This window comes from Pieris rapae, chromosome 11 (assembly GCF_905147795.1).
Source record: "Pieris rapae chromosome 11, ilPieRapa1.1, whole genome shotgun sequence".
Lineage (NCBI taxonomy): Eukaryota > Metazoa > Arthropoda > Insecta > Lepidoptera > Pieridae > Pieris > Pieris rapae.
The window spans coordinates 4,588,879-4,615,122 of NC_059519.1; the positions used below are offsets into that span (position 1 = coordinate 4,588,879).

General features: G+C 31.9%; 1 protein-coding gene across 4 annotated transcripts in view; it reads right to left on the reverse strand.

Annotated features, from left to right (window-relative positions):
* Positions 1-861: 861 nt before the first annotated feature.
* The window catches only part of LOC110998713 (5-hydroxytryptamine receptor 1), a 72,751-nt gene continuing 47,368 nt past the window's right edge, over positions 862-26,244 (reverse strand). For all 4 annotated transcript variants that reach the window (XM_022267467.2, XM_022267466.2, XM_045629983.1 and 1 more), the window contains 2 exons: positions 4,402-5,764; positions 862-3,531 (listed from right to left, as the gene is read on the reverse strand). In XM_022267467.2, coding sequence (XP_022123159.1) covers positions 2,809-3,531; positions 4,402-5,358 — 1,680 coding nt within the window. In that variant the 5' untranslated portion in view covers positions 5,359-5,764 and the 3' untranslated portion in view covers positions 862-2,808. The remainder of the gene's footprint in view (positions 3,532-4,401; positions 5,765-26,244) is intronic.

The following is a 26,244-nucleotide window of genomic DNA, read 5'->3' on the forward strand; positions in this document are numbered from 1 at the left end:
ATATGATGATTTCTATCTACACATCTAAACTACAGAAATACTGAAAAAGTTATATATATATTTATAATATGTATCTACGGAAAGAAACCACACCAATTTAGACATATTTTCATTATAATTACATCAAATTGAACTGTCAAATAACTTTTCAAGCGTAGTTTCCCCACGGTTTCTGGTATATTAATAATATATATTATGTACTTAATCTAGTTAATCTACTTAAATGTAACACTATTTACATTTTAATTTATACAATGTAATTGTTATAAATGAAATATTTAAGGTTTACACATTCAACGAGAAAAAATGTATCGTTACAAAATGATATTAAAATAAAAATATTTCTATGCAAATACGCAGGATATTAAATATTTCTGTACAATTTAGTTAATTTAACTACAATAAACTTTCATACAAGAAATTATATAAAACTGTTAAGTATATAATATAAATGGCAGTACCAATTGTATTTATTAAAATTTGTACACTGTTTTTTCTACTTTAATAAGGTAAATTACGTGAAGAAACATAGGCAAGAAGAACAAACACAATGGATGGATATCAATTTTAATAATGAAATTTAAGTTTACAAAATTATCCACAAACAATACCTACTATTTCTACTATCACATGTATCTAACATTATGTTACAGTCACATCACTTAGATTAATTCATACATGTTCGAAGCATGAGAATTATTACGTCGTATCGTTACCGTATCAGATTTAAATTATTTCTTTTATATATATATATATAATAATTGATTTCAGTTATTTCTTTCTTATATTGTTTATTTTGCAATTACTTTCTTTTTAACTTTAATGATGCTATATACATACACATAGAATCAACAAATCTTCAAAAGTTTTTTTACGTCATATACGCGAATAAAACACTTTTAATTAAAAATTAATATGCAAAATTCTGTGCGTCATAAACAAATGTATTAAATGCAAGAGTGCGTTGGTATACACCGCACATACATACAAGTGGCCATGATTGTTTGATTTTAAATTTATTAGATGTTAATTTAATTGTATAATGTAGTAAATATAGTGAAATACATAGATTATAATCTTTCTCCATCTTTAATCAGCTACAATAGTAAACTATACGATAGCGATAAAGTCTCATGCTTGGTACAATAAATTCAAGTTACATTTTTATAGCTAGGACTCTTTGGTAACTTAATTACTGGTTACTTAATCCCTTGGTTAAAAAACTTATAATAAAATAGGTTATAGACATTGTATCAAAATGGTCTATTATGGTCTACTGTTTTTGAATTCCAAACAATATTGGTATGAATGTTAATTAAATGGAATTACTTTATGAATTTCACTGCCCTTTACTTAGCTTTAAGCTTCTTAGGCAGAAACGCCTGTATTCGTAAAAATTCAGTGTTATTTTAGGAGGAAAACTAAAACAGTTTTTTGTTTTCTCTTGTTTTCCTTCACACTGCCTTTACAATACATTTTTAACACATTGAAAGTGTTTTTGTTATATGTTTTGTCATGAATTAATGTGTATATTTCTGTATAAGATATATATATAGGAATCTTGGATGAGATAAAAAGTTACCAATATATATGAAGTATCTGAATAATAGGCCGTTTTGTCTTTTATGTTTATTTTTGTCACTTGTTTTTAGCGGTTCCAGTGATGATCTTTTTAGGTCTAAGCTTCAGATTTTTGTATCTCTTACGTGATCATTTCTATATTATAATAGGCAATTAGGATTAACCTTGTGCCTGAAAGACATTTGGTGACTAAGGCATGCAATGTTTCCTCACGATGAATTCCTTTACCGTCCGAGCAAGTGTTAAATGCGCACAAAACCATTCCATTGGTGCACAGCCGGATATTGAACCTAAAACCTTGAGGAGAGTCCCATGCTGCCACTAGGCCAACTCTGCTCTATTATTTGTGGTCGGGGAACATTTTTTACATAGTACTATAGAGCACTGAATGAAAGAGAGAGAAAGTAAGATATATTTGTCCGACGATAAAATGCCTACAAATCTTGAGCTAAAACGATGCTGGCGTATACCTGGAATAGGTAAGATTTCAAAGGCTTTGAACACAATGCAGTATTTGTTTCAAAAAGCCCACAGCCGTGTAGACTTAATAGCTCGCAGATTTCCTTTGAAGACACGTCTATATCATATTTCTAGCAGATAAATCGCCTTTATGTTTTATGGACCAACTAATGGAAATGGAGATGGCATACGTTAGTGACATTTAAAATCTTTTTCGACTTTTAAAGTCGAATTTGTTCACAGTTCGTTACCTCAATAAATATATTGGTTACGTCAAATATTTGCACGTTGAAAGATGTAGGGTTAAGTAAACTGAAAAACGGCGTGACTACAACTACCCTCAGCGAATATGTATGGCTATATGGGTGTGTCAAACAATCGGGTGTCAGTTCAAATATTTACATTGCGCCGTTTGGTATCAATCACTTCACCCTAATTTTTGTTCTGAAAGAACAAAGACTCACTTTTCACAGTTTCTAAATTTTAACTCATCCTTGGCCCCTTTACTGAATAGCCAACATTCAAATCCGAGTTTGTTCCTAAGCGTTCAAGGTTAAAAAGAATCCACAAAACGTTAGAAATATATTTTCAAAGTTTTTCAATTATAAGGGAATTAAAGTTTGAGTCATTTAGTAAAAAATACAAAGAAATATTAAACCGACTATGACGACTAGTTTGATTGGTACATGTTTAATACTAACAGCACGACACCTTGCAAAGTCTTAATTAGATCACAGAATCTAGGTCCTCGACCTGGGGTATTGACAATCATAGAAAGCTCTCAGTTGCCCTCGTCTCTTCTCGGTCCACGGCAGATACAATCTCCACACCCTCATCATAGTTCTGGTTTTTCGAGTTATTCACACAATAATGCGGTTCTGGCCCCCCATATTGGCTGTGGTAGAATTCCTCACGCATCATATGATTTAAATTTGAGCATCGGAAGAAGAGAATTTCTTGGAATGGCTTCCTAAAATCCCTGTTCAGAGTGGCGTAAATTATTGGGTTGAGAAGGCTATTTAAGTACCCGAGCCATAGAAAGAGAGCGCTGACGGCATCAGGAATTGTATCTTCGTTAACAAACGGCCTAATTAAGGCCAGCACAAAGAAAGGCAGCCAACATACAATGAACGCTGACATTATTATTCCGAGAGTAGTTGATGCTTTCCGCTCCTTAGCTAGATGAAATCTGAGTTTTTTCTGATGTGGAGAGTTGACTGGATGCAGTAAGTCCTTGGCAATGTGACTTTTATGTGCGAAAGTAGATAATGATGAGCGAATTCTACTAGTTTGTTTTTGATTATCTGAAGATGGTCTTCGCCTTTCTTTTAGATTACTATCTGGATTTAAATTTTGGGAGGCTGCGCGATTGATCGTGTGTATCGGTTTGGTTGGAGTCTTTGGTGGTTGTAACATAGGGCATTGTGATTCGTTTGATTTCCGTCCGGAAAAGCATCTTCCTATTGAGTTTTCTGCTTTATCGACGCTGCACTGAAAATAAAATTAATTTTTAATTAACTAATAAAGTATATACTAGTACGTAAATATCGTTATTATATACATTATAATATACATAATTTTTTATAGAAGTTAGGAATACGAGGTTATAAAATTAACTCCTCTATTCAGGCTACGAAGAAAAGCCGTATAATTTGAAAATTACACAGAACTTTTTGAACCCGATGTAAGCGACTTTAATGGTTCAACTTTACGGCCTCATAAAGGATATTTAATAACCCTACTTAACGAGAATATTTGATAATGCAAAGGTATCTCTCTGATGTTAAATAATGTAATTATTATTTGAGAGGGCTTATATATAAATTCTACGGACTCAAAAAGATTTACTAATGAGAAAATTATATAAATCAGAATATGTTACTAAAATTACAGCACAACCCATTTATTCAAGAAGAAAGTATTCAGTTATAATATAAGTATTCAGAGAATTTTACTAATGCCTTTATATAGTAGGCCTAAGTATAGTACGTTTGCTTAAAAAATGTACATAACAATGTGTATTCATGTTTATGTTCTTAGTTTACCGCAACACACTTAGGACACTACAGGTTAGGGACAATGATTATTTTTTCGTACAGAACAAGAGACCCCAAAATGTATTATAAATAACGAAATATTTCGTTCGGAGGTTTGGTTTTGGAGGTTTTGTTTTCTATAAGGTTATTTATAGTATTACTGTTTTAATTGAATTTTCGCATTAAACGTAAATTTCAATATTCATCATTGATCATTTTTAGAATTTTATTTCTTTAGGGTAACGAACTCAGATATCGCACCAATAGCATTAGGTATACATGAACTTTTAAAGGATTATTATAGGATTTGAAGTTAGTTACTTACAGTAGTATTCGTACTCGCTGTGGAACCTCTTGTAGGGTTCTGGGGCTGATTTCCCAAAAGCTTAGCTTCGGCTGCCCCTCCATTTTTAACATTTATCTCTAAATAGCAGTGCGATTCTAAGTGCGATTGTGCTCTTCTTTCATCTTTCACAATTTTTCTCGCAGCACTGAAAATCTTATAGTACACCACCACCATAACCGTTAATGGTAAATAAAACGAACCAAAGGTTGCATAAATTTGATAACCCTGATTCTGTGATACGGAGCATGACGTGTCCGATTTCTCATTACCTAATATTAATACTGGTGGGAGGGAAATAAAAGCAGCACTCATCCATACAATAAAAACGCAGAAAAGCATTCTCCTCGGCGTCCGTTTAACTCCATATTCTAAAGGCTTCGTTATTGCATAATATCGATCCACGGATATCATACATAAGTTCAATATGCTCGCCGCACACGATAAAACGTCACTCGATACCCAGAAATCACATATGACAGGTCCAAAAGGCCATGACCCCATTAGATCGTACACCATTGCAACTGGCATCACCATAATCGCAACACACAGATCGCTTACTGCCAGCGAAACGATTAAATAGTTACTGGGTCGTCTCAGTTTTCTCACTAAACAAACGGCGACACAAACCAAAATATTTCCAACTATTGTACCGAATATGACTATCATAAAAATCGCTGCCAATAGCACAGTTACGAGGGTGGAATATTTCAAATGCTTTATATGGAGATGCTTCACAACCGTCGCGTTGTTATCGTAAAAAGTCCAATTGAGCGTCGAGTTGGGATTGGTAGTATTGACTCCTGAGAAAGTTGAATTGAAATCGAATGAGGCGAACGCCGAGTCTGCTTGCAATACTAAAGATACGAATATGAGAAGATACGAAGATAAAGTAACCAAGCTAGGTCGTGAATAGTGCGAGTTATTTTGAGACGCCATACGAGTCCCTGACTGGGTCGATTACTTTTTTTCTTTTGGTACCATACATCAGGTTTCTCCGTTTGACTAACTCTATTCTTTCAAAATAATTAAATCAGGTCTGATGTTTAACCTCGCGAAGGAGTCGCGTCTTGGGCTCACGAAATTGATTACAGTCTCGATTGTGTTTTAATTGACATATCGCTTGGATTGTCTTTCCAATTCCGCACAGAGCCATTGGATTGTGTATTCGTTTAGGAGGACTATGTTCCTTTTGCTTTCGATTATAGAGGTTAGTTTTGTTTGGATTTGTCGCTTGGGAGTGTTATTTTATTGCACTTAAACGTCGGTTCGAGTGGCTGCTAGTTCAATATTCCGCTTGCAGATTGCTTCATTAGCGCCGGTGATCGGGAAGAAAATTTCCGACCTGAAAAGAAAGGAAACTGTGGTTAAGAAATGTATTTAACAAAAGTAAGAATTTCAAACCGATATTTCATTGGAATTTATTTGAATTTAATGAATAACTCGAGACAATGTTTATTAAAAGAAATACTTAAGTTTAAATTAAGTTTTCATAATTTTGACCGTAACGATAAGTACACTTAAAAAATATCGAGTCGAATTGGATTGAAAGTCAATGGTCTAACTAATTAATTTAATGAAATTAAATTATAGAATCATAAGCTAGGAATACTATAACGCGAGTGATTTATATTTTATTTAACGTGGACCTCACATGTTATTAATTATCCCTGGCACCACGTAAGAGATAAAAATAATGATTAGCAACAAGGAGTCATGACGCATTAACGGATAATAAAATTTTATGTGATCATATGCCTAGGTACAACCATTTCCACGCTGTAATGCTGTCTTAAAATACTAACTACCCATTACATTACGTATATGGAAAGTCATATTAACCTGAATGATAACTATCTACAACAGTGTGTCTGCGCATGAGTTGAATAATAATGCCATATCCTTTTATTTTTGCGCTTGTCTAATTTGTTACAGCCTATTGACTTTTAATAAATTTAATGAAAATTTATTCGTTTTCCCTTACTTATATAAATAACATTTGAACGAAAATCTTACTTAGTAGAATTGCTTTTTTTTAATTTTTCTAGACTAGACTGTTGTTATAAATAACAGAATAGAACGGAAGAATCGGAGTGAACAAATTTGAACACCTCCGGTCCGTCCTGGCTTCTTAGGGATAGACATTTATTTTTTAAACATTTTTTGTAGATATTATTATGTTATTTAATATTGTAAAACATTTTTTTGTTCTATCATCAATAGTTTGCAGCGCATGCCATGAAAGATATTTTAATAGACATTTTATTAATTTATTTATATATTAACATTTCGTTACATTACAATATAAAAATTGATTTTTTCCAGCCCACCACTCAACATTTTCTGGCCTATATTAATCAGTGATCAGGTTTTAAATAGTGAAATAATAATTAGAATCGGTCCAGTAATTTTTGAGGAAATTCGTTACAAAGATACTAACATAAAAAAACGTTCCGCTTTATAATTTTAATATAGATAAAGGATATAACATCAAAAAGAGTTTAACCATTCGTCTTTGGCATTTTCGATCAGATAAAAGATCAAAGTCTTAAAAACAGACAGTAGAATTTTTAATTGAATTGCTATGGTATATAAGTAAAATATATAAACATTAGCATACAAAGGTTATTTTATATGTTACCAAATTATCACTAGGCCGCGTAATGTGCATGAGGCACTTTCAGGGTGTCCCCAGAGTGACTGTATACTTATTTCAAAATATGTACAGTATTAGCATACTGTAATAACATAACGGGTCACAGAATAGGCCTCTATAGTAGCACATTTGCATAAGCCAAATAACGCCTTGCAGTGCGGTAAATTTTCTAATTTCCTGCCCGTAATAATTTCCTGAAAGTAAACGTTGTAACGAGCTACTAAAATATTAATCTAATCTCACGAGTGACAGTTTAAAAACCTTATTTTGGTTAATAGCTGGGTTACGTGACTAAGTAGGAGATAAAACGTATCAGATATCACGGCTAAAACGTGAAACTGTAATGAGACCTATTTTGTTAAATTATCCTTTAGTTAAATTGTTATTCTTGATTAAGTTGATTACATTTTAATGTTCGTTTACTTTAAAGTATAATTAATTTTAAGAGCAGTGTTGGCCTAGTGGCTTCAGCGTGCGACTCTCATACCTGAGGTCGTAGGTTCGATCCCTGGCTGTGCACCAATGGAATTTCTTTCTATGTGCGTATATAAGATTTGCTCGAACGGTGAAGGTAAACATCGTGAGGAAACCGACATGTCTTAGACCCAAAAAGTCGACGACGTGTGTCAGGCACTGGAGGCTGATCACCCACTTACCCATCAGATTTAAAAATCTGAGGCCAAGACGTAAAAGAGGTTGTAGCGCCACTGATTTATTTTATTTTTATAATTAATTTTAAATAATTAACACGTAATAGAATTTATAAAATAAATTCTACATTACCAAAATTTTATTATTAGAATTAAAATTTATTCTGGTACTCATAAAATCTCAGTAACTTCATTGAATGGTCATTGGACAAAAATTTCAACGACCTTATCAAAAAAAAGTAGGTGATACTAGGAAAATAACTTTTTTACCTGTGCTTACTACTCTCATATCGCTTTGGGTTGTCCGTACGGTTCGTATACGCTATGAACGTATAGAAAATAAACATTTTCACGTCTGCGAGCTTAAAAAATGTTGTTCCAACACGAATTATGGCAATAGCTACCAGCAATATTGCATTCCGATGAGTAACTGACCGTAAAAAACTGGCAAAACTACGTACAAAATTGAATTTCACTCGCAGATCCGTTTATCCAAACATAAGGATTTTAGCACCGATATAACGAACTTATGACTTCGTGATTTCAGATAGATTTTTGAATTCGTTAAATATTTGGCCATATAAAAGAGTTATTAATGGTGTCGTAATACTTAAAGACATAATTAATAAACTCGCTACCAGCTACACTATTTAGTAATTTAACTAGAAACAATATTAAATTTAAGTTAAAAAATTATTACATAAAGCAAACAATTATAAATTACGCATAACAAAAATCAGACATTGTCATTTAATTCATATTTGAATATTAGAACACATGCTGTAGCCGATTGAGAATTCACGTCAAGAACAGGTTTCTTGCACCTGCTATCTATGAAGCGACAATGTTTCAATTGGTAATTACATTGTTTGTGCAATTTTTGATGGTTTGATGGTAAAAATGTTTCATTGTATATTATGTCACTGGTCTTAGTATGTATATAAGTTAATTATCTAAATATTTTCGACGTCCTGGTGGACAGAAAAACTGTATCCAGTTTGTGTTTCCACCACACCAACTTCTTCTATTTAAGATTATGTATACAATAAATAAATAAATAAGACATAAGACATTCATAAGGTTGAGAATTGGTTTATTATATAAATACTTGCTGTCCTCGCGAACTTCGTTTCTCCTTACTTTAATTTTTCAGAGACCGTTCGGTTTTCCGAATAAAAACTTTTAGGTTGTTTACTGCATTTTTTTCTATATAACCTCAGAATTCATGTCGTAACTAACAAATAGAAATAGGGGTTGATCATAGTGGGGTGAAAATTTAGGGTATATATTTTTGTATTATATAAAGAAAAACAAAAAAATTGATCTAAAAAATAAAATAATAATTATTGGGCTGGACACCCCTAACTAACGTTGTGTCAAGAGAATTTTATATATATATAGCGATAATTGTCTCCCTATTGTACATATTAAAATATATAGTTTCTAGAACTCTTAGTATTAGTTAGATAGCAAAAGACAATTGTACAAAACAGCAAAACACATTCTGTTTACATAAAATGTACCCTGTAATGCCAGGGTATATATTTATATTTTTTTAACGTTTAAAAACAAAGTAATATAATATACTATACGTCTTTAGTGGATCGCCTATATAAAACTGAAGTTGACACGATATCGGCCAATTTATGAATCTAGAACCATTGCGTCAAACTTTGTATCATATATGAATAATGCAAAATCCTAGATTAGAGTAACCCTAGGGACCGCTCTAAATGAAGGGATTACAAGTTGAAATCCAACTAAGACGTAACCCACAATATTTAGATATAAATAATAAATGAAGCTTTGGCACTCCACTTAAGTACTTACATGATGATCATGGTTTTATTTATTTATTTAGTACTCCTACAGCTAACATAAATTATATATAATTACAAACAAATACACTGAGAATATAGCCAAAGATGGAATACATGATACATTTAACAACAAAAAGATTTATAAAAGAGAACAAACCAACAAAAATTATTTAATACATTTGACTAATTGTGATTTAATTTATTTAACTAAGCCTAAATTAGTTGTGTTGTGTGATGATGTAAAAGTGTGGGTATGTACGTGATGGTGTGTATGTGGGGTGTGCTCATGATGTGTGTGATTTTGCACTATGGATATTCTTAATACATTTTTTAACCACATTCCGCGATAACCTAAACAAGTCAAGGCCCAAACAGTGGTCATTGTATGTCCGGGCAGCGCGATACAAAACTGAGTTTTTAGCATAACTTTAGTTTTAAGGTTTTGACATGTTTATTCAACGACAATACAATGATGGCAAGGTAATTAAATATAGTATACAATAAAGCACTCGCGAGTGCTACATACAAGAATTTCTAAAAAAAATTTAATCCACCCAATAATATTGATTTATCTATTTCATATAGTACTTTTAGTAACAATAACTCTTTTTTTTACTAAAAGTACTATAAGAAATAGTATAAATATTTTTTAGCATTGTTCGTCTAGTGGCTTCAGCGTGCGACTCTCATACCTGAGGTCGTAGGTTCGAACCCCGGCTGTGCACCAATGGACTTTCTTTCTATGTGTGCATTTAACATTTGCTCGAACGGTGAAGGAAAACATCGTGAGGAAACCGACATGTCTTAGACCCAGAAAGTCGACGACGTGTGTCTGCACTGGAGGCTGATCACCTACTTGCCTAATTAGATTTATAAATGATCATGAAACAGATTCAGAAATCTGAGGCCAAGACCTAGAAGAGGTTGTAGCGTCACTGATTTATTTATTTTATTTAAATTCTTTTTTTATTTACTATATACTTTTATACACACTAATCTTCTAAGACTTTTACTTATTTTTCTTTTTTTGCGTCTTTTGCGCAAACTAAAGGTATAGACTCTACATTACATATTTAAAATGTTCCTTACTTCTTTGAAAAAAAATATTGTTCCTTTTATTTTTTTATTATTATTATTTCTGAGTTTCTGTGTGTGTGTTTCGATAGTAATTAAACATTAAGAATCGCATTTGCCTCCTCATTGGCTACGGAACTTCATACATGTATTATGTATAAGTAATACATAGTATGTACGCTCTCCAATTATTGTATTACAAAATACACAATGCGTATTTCAGATAAAACATGAAAATTATGTTAATAGCCCTAAAGTATTAAATATATAGGCATCCTTATAATAAGTCCTGTACCATCATACCTAATCTATAATAATAGATCCATTCAAAATACTCCGAAGCCCTTTTTGTTCAGTTTTCCCAAAACCGTCTTGTATTTTTCTGTGAACAACAGGAAAATTGCTCGTAATAATCGTAAAATGACCGAGGTAGTTATTTTCAATTTTCTGTAATAACATTTTTTTGTTACAGAATCATTTGAGGGGTACTATTTTGAGACTCATTTACAGATATTATGCACGCACTTATTAACTGTGCTTATTCCTTTGAGTCAAATACTTGTAAACATTCTTACAAATATTAGACGCAGTTGTTATATTTTCTATTAGTACTTCATAATTAGTCAAACACTGTTAGATCGAATCATTATATTTATCTTAGTGTTTACGATTCCCATGTATAAACATACTTATACATATTGCATAAACTTTAAAAGTAGATAAAAGGTACTTTAATACTAAAATATCCTAGCCCTAAAAACCTCTCTTTCTGTGTGTTTATGTTCGTAACAAAATCTTATAATAAATTGTATGCTGTTCACACCTGCTATTTGTCGAGCAAAACACTTTTGTTTTGAAATCCAACTACGTCGATGCTGAAGTTTTCTCTTGATACTTCCTTCAAGAGCCAAGTTATCTTAGTTTCAAACACAAGTTGAACTGTTATTGGTAAAATATGGCCTTTATAATGAATTAAACATTGAATTGTTTAATAAAATACCTTATATACAGTGTTACGGTTGTGATTCATCCTGAGGTCTTTAACGAGTTTTAACTTAAACAATACTATATATGTATGAAAATAAGCTCGTATGGATAATATTGCGGAAAACCGGTATATATCCTCATGTTTGGCTACGGAACTCTATACATGCTTTATGCATACGACGCTGATCAATTAATTTGTTACTTTTAATTTAAATAGTATTATGTAATTTGTTAGATTACAACTTCTATATGTACAGGTACATTTCTACGTTTGTTTCATAGATTTTTTTTGATGGAATCTTTCTGTAAAGGGCCTTGACAGCTTGGGCTGTTTTGACGAGTGTAACTCGGTCGGAATGGACTTTTCTCTAGACTTACGCAAAAGCGTCTCCTGTGGGACTCGGAAGCAGGTCGAAAGCTGGATTTCGCGAAGTATATAGAAAAGGTACGCATTCCCCGGTGAAAGCTGTATTTTATCCGATTCTGGTTTTAGCCGCGCGGACGGCTTTAATTTGTCACTATTTCACAGATTATTTTCTATAACCTATTTGAGGTTATACGCATTACTGTGGAATTGGTATATGTCAAAGTAAGTTATGATCGTATGTATATGGTTTTCCATTAAAATCGTTTTTTATAAAAGAGATTTTATTATAATTAACAGCATTTTATACAGTTTAATTTTTCAACTTTAAAATTAATTAAACTTATAATATTGTACTTATAATTTTAAATGTAATTATAAAGATATACGTAATTAAAACTTCGCTTATTAAAATAGCTTGTGAAATTAGGATTGTATCATATCCTTGCTCATTATAACTTTTTAACGAATATTTCATTTCTTATAAATTAGACGTAATTTGATATTTGATATTATAAAAGGGTTGACAAATATTAATCTGTAAATTTTAGTCTAAGAAATATCCTATAGTGTGAAGATTTTTTCTATTTAAACTATTAATTAAACAGGAACAGAAATAGGAGTCACAATACATACGAATATGTTTTTGAATGTATTGTGACTATCAAGCAATACATTTAAAAACAAATGACGAACAGAGAAAAACAGCAACATTAGGAAGAAATTTTTACGCAAGCTTGTCAGATACTCGTTAAGTATGTTTTGAGTATAAAATGACTAAACAATGCAGCACTGGTACTCTGTTAGCTACACAGCTCCTGACGTTCTTGAAAGCAAATATACTCAAACATTAAATCGAGATCGCTATTACTATTAGGAGTTATTCAAAGTTATGTTTGACATTGCCGTCTATAAGAAAATATTAATAAGAGTTTACTTAAATATTTTCTTCCCTATTTGTTTTCTGAATTTACACGTTTAACGCACGTTAATTAATTTCAAATGAAGGTCCAAATAAATTTGAAAATAAGAGTTTGAAATAATAATTATTTTCAAACAGTCAACTGTGATACTACGTTTTAGTTTAATTAAATGTTAAATAAACTAATTAAAACTTAAACTACAATTTGTACCCTAAAGGAACAGAGTGAATTGGATCAAAAGCATTCACTTTACACTTTGACATTGCTAAACTTCGTACCTGACTTATTTACACTAAGTTAGCCACTTCAGAGATGTAAATAAGCGTCCTGTAAGTCTTATTGTATTGAAACAATCGTCAAGGATTAAGAAGAAAATCAATAAAAAAACTACGGCTAGAACTCTTCTAGGTGGCCATCGATTTCAGTGTCTACTTTTACTTCGTCATCATTTTTTTACCAATGTGCCCATTAGTCACACATAATAGGTGATCTATGTCTATCTACGTCTACGCCTGTCACACGCTGTCGACTTTCTTGGATCAAAGGCGCTTGTCTTTAATTTCCACACGATGTTATCCATCACCGTATGACACAAAACGCATAGACAAAAAGATCATTGATACACCGTTGGTGTTCAAACATTACATATGATTGTCGCATAATAAAGCCACTTGGCTAACACAACTCCAACTAATTTGAGCTTATATAAAAGGCAGAATATAAAATATTTATCCTAGAAACACTTCACCATAAGACCTTATTGTAAATAAAAACTAAAGCTATCACATGACTTAACCGCTCATTGTACATGCAGGAGCGTAATAAGCTTAGATCCCTTTGAAAAGTCAAAAGGTAGCCTGCTCAGGCCAGCTTTTATGGAAATAAGGCCCTTTGTAATATTAGACGACCCTAATTAACCTCGATATAAACAAGATTAATAAGAAGTAACAAGGATTCCTTAGAAACATTGTTATTGTGGTTTGTTATGTTATTATTTGGATTGCGAAGGCATGAGATAAGAATCACATAACAAATTCAAATTTTGTCATAGAGTGAGTTTTCTGTTATCAAAATAATCTTTATCTGTGCAGCTGTCACTGGCTATGTACGTTTGAAATGATTAACAAATCACACTCATTGTTCATTCATCTGATCGAAGGAGAACTGAACGCATTACTAATAGTTATATGACAACATTTTTTTACAAAGTGACATAAGCTACTGTTACTTGGCTTGGTCTAATTAAAAATCTTAATATATATAAATTACGTGTTTGTCCGCGCCGACTCTTAAACTACCTAACTGATATCAATCAAATTTGCACACCGTGTGCAGTGATCTAACTTAAAAGATAGGATAGCTTACATCTCAATTGATACCCGCAATATTATTTTATTGCAAATATTTTTTTAGTATTTGATGTAATTCTAATAGATGGCGCTGTGTTTAATGTACCAACGTTTCACATAAGCTATCTACATTATGTTATAAGTTCTCTTAACATTTCCCTTGAATAGTTTACTACTATGTAATACATATAACAAAAACCTTAGGCCACAGCAACGCTTGGCCGAATCTGCTAGTACGATTATAAATTATACACATACATTACTATTACTCGTTTTATATAGATAAATGTAATATAAAATAAAGTAGCGACTTTACCATGAAGAAAAAACGGTTTAAAAGCTAGAAGGGAAGGCGTTTTCTTATAACTTCAGCGTTGAATCCGACAAAGTGCTTTAGAAAAACAAGAAATTCTTTTATTGCAAGAACTATTGAGATTCCTCCTGTTACACCGTATCATATCTAACAATGGCTTATTGTACATTTTCAGTCGAATTGACATAGGATGTATTGTAGATATTTGAATTGAGTATGTACGTAGTGTATAACTATGCTATGGCTGTGTATACTTTCTTATTAATATACTCAAACTTTTATTTAAATTATTTATTTACGAGTATATTTTAAACTTATTTAAGTTACATTTTTATTTCAGTCAAACTGGGTATTTGTTCTTTATCATGATAGGTTATGCCCTGACACTATAATTATATTTACAATTCATTAACAGCGTATGTGCTTGTAAATTAAAATGACTGTCAGCGATCGGGTTAAATAAAAAACGCAAGGCAATTTTGCCTTTGATTGTGCTAGAATCGTAATAAACAAAGAAATGTAAAATTCAACACGACACAAAGAAGATATAGTAAAACTGGTATTGGACGACGAAGATTAAGTGTCAGTGTGCCAAGTGTTGGCAAACTTTATCAATAAAAAAAAATGCTGTTGACCAATCATAATCGAACGTAAGGCACAATCGTTTCGATTTTGTTTTACAATCTTACTATCAAATATTCATTCATCGCGTTTAACAGCAGGTCCCCTTTATTTATAATGAGAAAATGCAAGTTATTCTTAGAATAAATGGATATAGGGGTAAAATCTGCTAAAACTCTTGTACTACACCTGTGTGCATGATACGGGGTAAATAACTCTTCAATATGGAACATAGAACCTCTATTCTCCGCTAATTTCAATTGCAAATATTGAATAGTTCAGGATCGTTTTACCTCAGAGGTTTTTTAAGTAATTGGAGATAAGTTCATCTACGAGTGTAATCAGTTTTATTGAATGACAAGTTCAGTAGACTGAATTGAGTACCTCATTAGGAACATCGGAAAGAATCCTTATAACATACTAAACTGGCTGCCGGTTCTAGTTTTAAATAAATAAAAAAAACTTGAAACTAGAAGATCCGTCATTATAAAATTTAAATCATATACATGACATAATCGTATGCATATAGAAGCACACCACAAAAACCAATGCGTATTTACAGCGATTCAGCTATTTATAAAACATTTTTCATATTCGGAAAGTAAAACTTGTAATATTCCTTTTATAAACTTCACTGCCTCGTTTTGTTTAAATATAACTGTAATTCTGCGAGACTTCAGAGGATTTCAAAAGCTTTCTTAACTGAAGTAATATCTCTGTAAAACCGATGAATGCTTTTACTATCGGCTCTTCTATATCCTTAGATAGTGTTTACAATTGTCAAGGGTTTTTAAAACGTAGTTTTTTTATAAAAATAGCCTGAACATTTTTTTATACGTCAGTGTGAAGTGTGTACACTGTTATTCTATTTCTTATTTATAAAGTCATGTAAATATTAAAAATCACTTCGAATAGGTTATAGATTTAAGTTGCTATACATAAATGGGTTTTATTGTTTTTATATCAAAATAATTCTATGTACATGTAATAGGTATCATTGACAATTTGTTAACTGTCTAATCTGTGGATAATAAAATTGTTTTTACTATAAAACATCTTTCTAATTGAATATCAATATCCAATTTTATAATAAACAGTTCCATTTTATATATATGAATCTAAAAAAAACTGTGTATAAAGAAATGGGCCCAACTCAGCATCAAGTTGTCATCAGAAACACTGCTCCTCAATGGTAGGCCCATGATGTGGTATGATCATGGATTGACAGCTTCAGCCATCTAACATTCTAAATTTAAATGCAAATAATGAAAGCTACTTATAATTCAATAAATAAATATAGTAAGTACTTGTAGTTTTTTGACATTACATGTTATTTTGTTAATAGTTCCTGTAGTAAGTTATATAAGTATTTATGAGTTCCTGTAGTATTCGGGACCTACTTGCCACGTGTATTGTATCCGGTCACAAAGGAAATAATTGGAGTCCCTAACAAAAGAATACATTCCAATAGGCGATGTTCTTAATCTTTCTATTGAGAATCCTGTTTGATGAATATAATTAATATTCTCTCATTGTTTCTCTAATCTTTGTACATTTAATACCTTTGAAGATACGATAAGCACAGATTTTTATAATTATACGGTATATTTAATGGTACCTTATTGTTATAATGAATGCCTCCATCTTTATAATGATTATGTCGAACGAAAAACGTTCTTCAGTGCTTTTGAAGTCATTAAAATTTATAGCAGGTTTTTGCTAGCGGAAAATGAACATAAAAATATTTGTGGTATTTATGTATTTTAAATTCAGACCAAAATTTTATTATGTTTTAAGGATTCTAGCTTGTTTTAATTACCCGAGTAAAAATGATTATAAGCGGATGAATTTTAACAATAGTTTATGGTTGTAAAAAATTTAATTAATAATTCAAATAATAAATTTAATTGAAGGTAATATAAAATAAAAATAAAATAGGATGGGCATGATCGGGGTCATGGCAAATTGTGTATGGATCATATAAGTCATATATAATGTGGCCATTGGTCAGAATATGATAAATTCAATTCTTAACAAGACAAGCAATTTAATTATTAAGAAATCTTGAAGGCACTATTAAAATACGAAACACTCATATTAATAAGTCATACTGAGCAAAAATGTACCTATCATTGTCTGATCCATGACCATAGAGTATATTATACTCTGTTGGCAGCGCGAAACGTGAGACGAAATAATGTGGAGAAGAATATACCTGATATATTTCACCAGTTAAATTTGACTATACCTAGCTAGCTAGCTGACGTTGCTCTAGCAATGCAAGTGGGTTGCCGACTTTTTAAGAATTGTTGCACTCTTTTCTTAAAGGACTCTAAGTCGAATTGGTTTGGAAATCAGTGAAAACTTTTTTAACCTCAGAAATCTGGTTTGCTTATGATGCTTTCAATACATTTCCATCGTAAATAATTTCATACAAAATTAAAAATGGTATTAAAGAACAGGTTAGTGAACCTACTGTGATTCTTTGAACCTTGGTGAATTCAATGGATATTCATTTCGATAATTTACAGGCCTGAGCCCCGTTTTAGGGACCTTTATAACACAATACAACACGCGGAGACCGTCTTATCTACAAACGAGTCAGATCAAAGAGCTTGTAGTCTCGTTATATGGCTGTATAGAATTGTAGATAATGAGGATGTTTTTACTAAACACAATGCTCCTAATTTGACAAGATGACAGGAATTTAAGATATACCAAGTGTCAAATTGCAGAGCAATGTTGGTCTAGTGGCTCCAGCGTGCGACTCTCATACCTGAGGTCGTAGGCTCGATCCCCGGCTGCTCACTGCTACATTGGTGCAGTGTGCACCAATGGAGTTTCTTTCTGAGGAAACCGACATGTCTTAGACCCAAAAAGTTGACGACGTGTGTATGGCACTGAAGGCTGATCACCTACTTGCTTATTAGATTAAAAAAAAATGATCATGAAACAGATTCAGAAATCTGAGGCCAAGACCTAAAAGAGATTGTAGCGCCACTGATTTATTTTTTTAAGTGTCAAATTGGCATAAACTCAGGCATAAATTCTCACTCACTCAGGCATTCTCAGGGGAGTTGAAAACTTTGGCATCTTAACTCCAAAAGAGAACAACTGATTGTGATCGAATTATTCAATCGAACTTGGTCAGCTACTTAAAATTTTCCTAAGAAGCTTTTGAATATAGTTATTTAGGTGAAAGTCTATTTACATAATCTATAAAGTTATTGAAGGTAGCTTAGAAATAAAATGTGTAATTTCAAAGAAAAAGCTGAATTTTAATATGTGATTCTTTCTACATATTCGCTGACAGAAAAATAAAGATATATTTTCGAATGCTACCTCTTCTATCGTTTGAATAATAAAGGCATGTTGTATTGATGATCCCTAGAGCAGAAGGATAGAATATGTTGAATGTTTTTAAAATGTCGGGAATTTCCGAAACTGACTACATTCTATATACTACTATAGATTATATTAAATATGTTCTATGAAGTGCAGTTTCGTTCATATTTTTGTATTCAATTCCGTAGAAATCGAGACATATTTCTATACTTTCTTTCTATGTCTTATAGTTCCGCCTTTAAAATAAAACTTTTTCTTTATAAAACAGGGACGAATTTAAAAAAAAATCTTAAAGCTTTTTTTTTCTTTAAGGACCCTTACTGGAATTGCGTCTAAAATACTTTATTAAAAACTTTTTCATCCTTAGTATACTGGTTTGCTTATGAGGCTTTTCCTACACAATAATACGATTTGCAAAAGCAATCATAATTTAGATATGAAAGAAATGGAAGTTCCATTCTAATATTTTGTTATACCACCACCATTACCATTACTTTTAACTACTTCGATTACATACACTTATAATTTATTTATTATTTTAAAATTATATAGTTTTTAATTTCTATGTATATATAAATTACGCTTCTTTCTCAAATCGAAGGCATAGAACGGACGAGAGGAATTGGTAATGAATTGGCATTTTTGGTTTAATGTGTGTATGGCATAACCCTGTATAATCTTAAAGCGATTATTATAACAATAAATAAATAAGAAAAACAAACGTTTAACCTCTACCAGCAATAGCATTATGAAACAAGACCCCGCTCCAAAATTAGTGTGGGAACCACTGGCAAATAATCCTGACCCCTACAACTCAATACAAGTATTGTTTCGCCGGCGATATAACAAACTCTGCATTATTAACAAATCCATAAGATACCACAAAATGTACCCTTTTCTTTAGCTGAATTATCAAAATTAGACCAACATTTGACACGTACTGTTGTTCACATACTCGACGCGTGACTCGCATGTCTCATCCTTAGAGGAAACTCTATCAACGCGCTGATTAATTATAATTCGAAATATTTTAGACGGTTCCTTGGAATATGTTCTTATTTTCTGATCCAAATATAAATATTTGCTTGGAAATATTACCTGTTATATAAATATGCTTTTAACAGCTGAATAACGTATGATACATTTTTGTACATATTAATGGAAAACGGAAGAGATAAAAGGTACGTAGGTTACGGACAATTTATTTAAAAATATATTCTTACTATAATATGACTAAAAGGACATATACAAGCCCAAATAAACATCAAATATTAAGGTTCGTATTTTTGTATCGTGTAAAAAAAATAAAAATAAAATCATAATCAACAAATTCCATTCAACGTTTTCTTTTATCAAATATTTAATAATATTGTGGAAGTTAAAATTGATAAAACAATTCGATTAATTTGTATTCGGTTTAAAAAGAAATCCTGAAACAACATCACTTTGTTTTCATTTAATCTTTCTGATTTTCCGTGCAAATTAGAGATGAAATATCTAATATATATGAATGATTTTGAATGTTTTTATTTTATTACCTCATACAGTTATAAATTACGTGTTACTTAAACTTGATTGATGACTTGATATTTCTATAATCGTGGTGTAAAGATTCTTCCAGTTTCAGCGGAGTAATCTCAACTAAGACTGGCCATATTTGTTTTCTGAAGGACGGTTGATATTTAATCACCACCTTGTGACATAGGCATAGACATATAAACGAAACACACACACAGAAACTCACAAAATAACAATAATCAATGAAAAAAATTAATAAGACGACAATTTTTTAAGAACAAGGTACGTTTTAAGTATGTATTGCGTGTGTGCTGTGATTGTAATTGGCCCCGGCTCAGTATATCATTCTGCCAGTGACTACGGCAGCTTGTTTGCGCCTCAGTCGTTAAAACAAATAAGAATGTAATAATACTAATACATAATAGAAAAAAAATAATTAAGTATTTATTCATTTATTAAAAAATATATATTATAAGTGTTTTAAAGGGCGGAAACCCAATTGCGTTATCTCTGGCAATGTGAGTGTCTATTAGCTGGGTCTCACTTAACATCAGGTTGTCCGCGCATTTGTCCGCTGTTCTATACAAAAATGAGAGTCTAATTGTTTCAGGGCGCGGCCAGTGGACTCTATATGTGTGTAACTGACAACTCGTGGGATGTAGGAAAACGGCATGAATCCGGCATGTCTCAAATCCAAAGATAGGCCTAAGTCAGTAAGCAGATCACTCACTTGTCTATGAAATGAAAATGATCATAAAAACCGATGCAATTTCACGAAATACATGAAAGGTTGCAGCCACAGGATTATTATTTATTAATTGTAAGTTAATTAATTAGTTTGTAGACGAATAATGCGAAAAATACAATATTGTTTTACATAAAATATGCACAAATACAGTTTAAAATCAGATATCGTACGACATCAGATTTCATATCTGATGATAAAATTGTTAACAGTTTGTAGAACATTTTGTTAAAATATTGTAGTTGTATTTTAAAAACAATGTAAGTAAAAATATTTATTTAACGTCAAACGATGAACACGAATTTTCACATTTGAAGTGTCCATTTAAAATATTTCATGTATTTATTGTTTCAGTCAAAAATACGTCACGGGCAGAGGAATTTACAACTGAACAATTTGTTTCAAATTGAGTTCACAAAATGCATGACCTAGCATTATTTAGACTATATGTTACATGTACATTATATGTACAATTATGTAACAAATAATGCATACATTTTTTATCTAAAAAATAAATCAGTGGCGCTACAACCTCTTTATGTCTTGGCCTCAGATTTCTGAATCTGTTTCATGATCATTTTTAAGTCTAATAGGCAAGTAGGTGATCAGCCTGCAGTGTCTGACACACGTCATCGACTTTTTGGGTCTAAGACATGTCGGTTTCCTCACAATGTTTTCCTTCACCGTTCGAGCAAATGTTAAATGCGCACATAGAAAGTCCATTGGTGCACAGCCCGGGATCGAACCTACGACGTCAGGTATGAGAGTCGCACGCTGAAGTCACTAGGCCAACACTGCTCTATACATGTTTTATCTACAAATAATAAAACTGCTATTATGTAAAAGAAAAAAAATATAATAAGTATCTCGCAATGAAGAAAACATAACTGTTTTAACTTGTGGTTAAAAAATACGAGCTTGGCTTCATAAAACGGAAGTCGAAAGATACTTTCAACAATATTCCAAGTGAAGTAAAATTTCTCCGTTGTCATTGTCGATAAATAAATTCAAATCACAGCTACTAAAACTATTATCACCTTGAACCATTGTGTTTTGAGTTTTCTTGTTCTATCTAATACATGCTCTATATACAATTTTATTTTGCGAACTGTGGAATTGACTCCCAGTGGGGGTCTTCAATGGAAGATAAGACGTGCAATTGTTTTAAAAAATGAACATACTCCTCTCCAAAAGCCGACCACGCACCAAATAAATGCCTGCAATTACTGCCCCTTTTTGAGCGTTACGTTTGATTGCCTCCTAATAGCGGGTAGAAGTTAGAATGCGTTTGTAACATGCCTACAAGATAAAGTGCGGATCACAAAAGAGAACTATCAAAACTAGTGAATATTTTCGTTTTCATGAATTAGGCCCATTACGAATACGCTAAACCTAGATAGCTGTTATATGGATATTCTATTTTCGAAATACAAAACTGTCAATGTATCGTTCCATATCACCGCACATTGTATTAAGAAAATGGGATAACAATGTCTAACGGGCCAAAAATAGTCAATTAACTGATCGTGAACACATTCGACAGTTTTGCCAATAAGTAATGGCTATCTTGTCCAATAAGACGGAGTGAGTGACAGCCGGGCGGGTCTCAATTACACCCTGATGGATGGAGCCGCTAATGAAACTGGAAAAACGGTTTATTTTATTACTTTAGGGTGACTATTTAACGTTTTTCTGTCTAGGCGATACTTTTTAGAGTTCTCGAGGGATTGCTGCCTTAGATTTAACTTCTTGGAAGTAACAAATTTGGTCAGTGTTTCTTTACGGTTTTAGATATTTCGGTTTTTGATATATTTAATTAAAAAAGCAGTAATCGACAGTATACTCCGTGGCGCGGTAGAAATGCATCGGGTAGAATCCATATTCTGACGCAACAATGATTGTTTCTTAGGACGCACGATCGCTGATCACCAATGCTTTTAAATGATGTCTCATCATTTAAAAGTCTGGTCTTCTCGCATGGTGTTAATATGTTTTTCAATCTGAACGTGGGCATCAAAACTTTAAATTATAGCAACGCTTCTTTGAACTAATTGTCTTTAAAATATATTTATGCCACACATAGTAAGCATATAATTATAAGATACAGCCATCGTGTATGGATAACAGAAACTTCTAGACGTATTGCCTTCACACGATGTTTTATATTTCGTTATATACTTGGTTATATGCCAGGACACGGTAGACTGATACCAGATTGTACCAAGGCCGACTATAAAACAGCTTGTCATGGAAAAGGCATAGAAAATCTATTTCAGCAAATCATGGAATTCCGTTCCATCAATAAATGTCTGACATTGGTAGACAATAGCTAGGTAATACATCTAAACAAGTTTTGAAATAAATTAAGTAGAAAAATTTATTTTTAGTTCTGTACTGACAATTATTAATGCCAGTAGATTGATATTTGTGTTTATTTGTATGCAATAAAATGTGAAATCTATGCAACATTCTGCTATAATGCTGTATTAAGATGAGGTGTAATGTAATGTGGTGCAGATTTCTGTATCTCTTTCGTGATCATTTTTTTTTCTGAAAGGCTAGGCATATTTTTTAGACTTCTATCACTGACACACGCCGTTTGCTTTCTTGGTCTAAAACATGGCGGTTCCATTATAATATTTTCCTTCTCAGTGATAGAAAGTCTATAATTGCCCGGTAACGCACCGACGATCTCAGTAATAGTTGAGGTCACACGTTGAAGCCACTTGGGCGACATTGACATTGAAATAAAATTAAAAATGTTAATTTCCATTAACTTCCAGCTCCATCATCAGAGTTCATAAGTATCCCAAGAATGGATCAATTAAATTTGAAAACAAACCCATTACGAGACTAAGATTTCTGACGTACCTAACTTGAAGATGAAAGTATACGAGAATTCTCTCTTGTGAAAACGCAAATAACACGTAGTATTATTATAATTACTTAAATCCAAGTTTACGGGAAATCAAAACTTGGAAGCAGTCATTTTTATTCTCTTTTTTGTTATCTAATTATGAATTTCTAATTAGGCGTGAATCTGACGTCATCCGCTGACGAAATTACTCAAAGTTGAATGATATTCAAATGTAAAGGTCAAAGGTTAAGCCTTAGGTCTGGCTTTGTATGTAAAATGTATACGTACGTCGCGGTGTATTTCTAATTAAATAACATTTGCGGGTTTAACTATCCTGTACTACTATACGGAATAATCTCTATAAATAATTCTGTATATAGTTATGGAAGTACACCTTATTGTTATACAAAGCATTAAGACCACATAATTATTGATGTGATACTTCTAATGCGACTTTAACCATGAGAATGAAAACGTTAAAAAAAATAGAACTCAACATTTCGTATCTTGCTTTAGTTATCATAGTCCCATTGTCGATGTTATAGATTTCGATATTTCTTCACTCGAAAATGAATAAAAATATGCGATCAACTGTGAATTGTAAACAATGTCAATAAAGGTGGTCTTAAAGAAACAAAATGGTTGCACTAAAAATGCATTTATACCCCTTCGTATTTTTATGTTCAGACTACAAAATTTCACTTCATCCATGCACTTTTTTAATTTTTTTATGTGTTTTATTATCAATAATAATAATAATTAAAGTATTTTATTTCAGACACAGTTTAATACACTTTTATTTCATCGCATTCTTTTAGATATTTGATTGCCATTTTTTTACCAAAGGCCTTCTCTATATCCCGCCATACAAGAGGTTTAATTATATTATAGTAATAATAGAAGTAAAGCAGTTACACAAAAAATAGAATATAAATTTTCGGGTCAAAGAATAATCAATTTCACCAGAAACTTTCTAAACGTTATCGAATCAGTGTGAATTAGTTCTTATGTCAATAGCATAAAACTCGGTTTCCTTTGACATTTTTAGGATATATCCCATAGTTTATATGTGATAACACAAAAGTACGATCTTTATGCCGTTTTTCTATTCATGTTTACCATCTAATTATTACTTTTATGTGTGTTTTCGTACTTCCTTCGAGAAAAATAGGAAATGATAACAATCGTTAATTCAATTTTGTCTTGAACTTTGTAGATCTTATATATTGAGCGATAAAAGTGTCTCTTGGTGTGACAAGAATAATCCAATGTTGCCATAATCCTTGATGAATATTGGACTTATCACCAGTGGGTTATATTGTCTGGTGTACGCGAAATACATTTGAATAAAAGGTTAATTTTTTTTTACGTACACAAATCTAGACAAAATTATGAACGTTCCCAGTGCTTTTAAATATTATAGGGAGAACAGACTCTTATTGAACTTTTATAATAAACTATAAATGGTGATTACTATAAATTAAAAAGTTAGCCAAAGCTGTTACTGACTATAGTAAAAATGTAAATTAATAAGTCTAAGTGAATCTTTAAAATCTAACTGGCAAACTTATGAACAACAACAGGTTTATTTTTTATTGATTTTTTTTAGTTTATATTACACAGGTATTACATCTAGGTCGCAAATCATGGGCGTAACAGGCGAGAAGAATCGGTAAGTCACTATCATTAGGGCGTTAAAATCTTATTTGAATATCGTGGTTAGAATTAAATTAATTACCCAATTAACTTTATATTTGAAGGAAAATCAAAATCTATATTTGAATTAACCTTGAGTCAGTGTATGAGAGCCATTACCTTGTGCCAAGGGCGAGAACATTTCATCATTATTCATCGTTAACATTGGCAATGAACCGGAGACCACCGGAACATTTGTCGTTTGATTGACACTGAAATAGAGTTTTGTATAGACAAGTTTTATAACTCCAAAATGCAATGTAATTGTAAAAGAAAAAACTTGGCGATTAAAAAGAGTGGCGGAGAGTTTATTGCCAGTTCTTCTCTTCCGTTCTACGCCCTTGATTTGAGAACTGGCAGTAAATGTAAAATTAGAAGCATTTAATGTACATGTTTCTTTTTTTTGACGTTCATAAGTGTACATTATATTACCTATATGAATAAATGATTTTTGATTTGATTTGAATACAATTTATATAAAAAATGCGATGCTATATTAAGACTGGAGAGGCGGCAATGGTGTCAAAATCAATAGTATATTTTGATTTGTAGAGATTAATTATGTAACGTTAATAAAATTTAGTACCTACTTCTTTCCATTAATGTCCGATTGGAAAATCCATTGTGAAATTAAGATTGCATGGTGCATACTAATAAAGGATATGTTATTTGCATATGTATGTTTCTAGAATATGCTGTATCATGTATACATTTGTTTTTAAAGTTTCGGCGCCAATAAAACAATTTCGTGTTGTTTTGATTGGCTTCGATCAAACATTTCTTAATTAATGACACTTTGGTTAACTATAAAGACCTATGCTATAACAAGTCTCTTAGGATTTCAAGCCAATGATCTATGCGATTTGATATTAAGGCAATTGTTATAGGATATGACCCCTGACATTGAG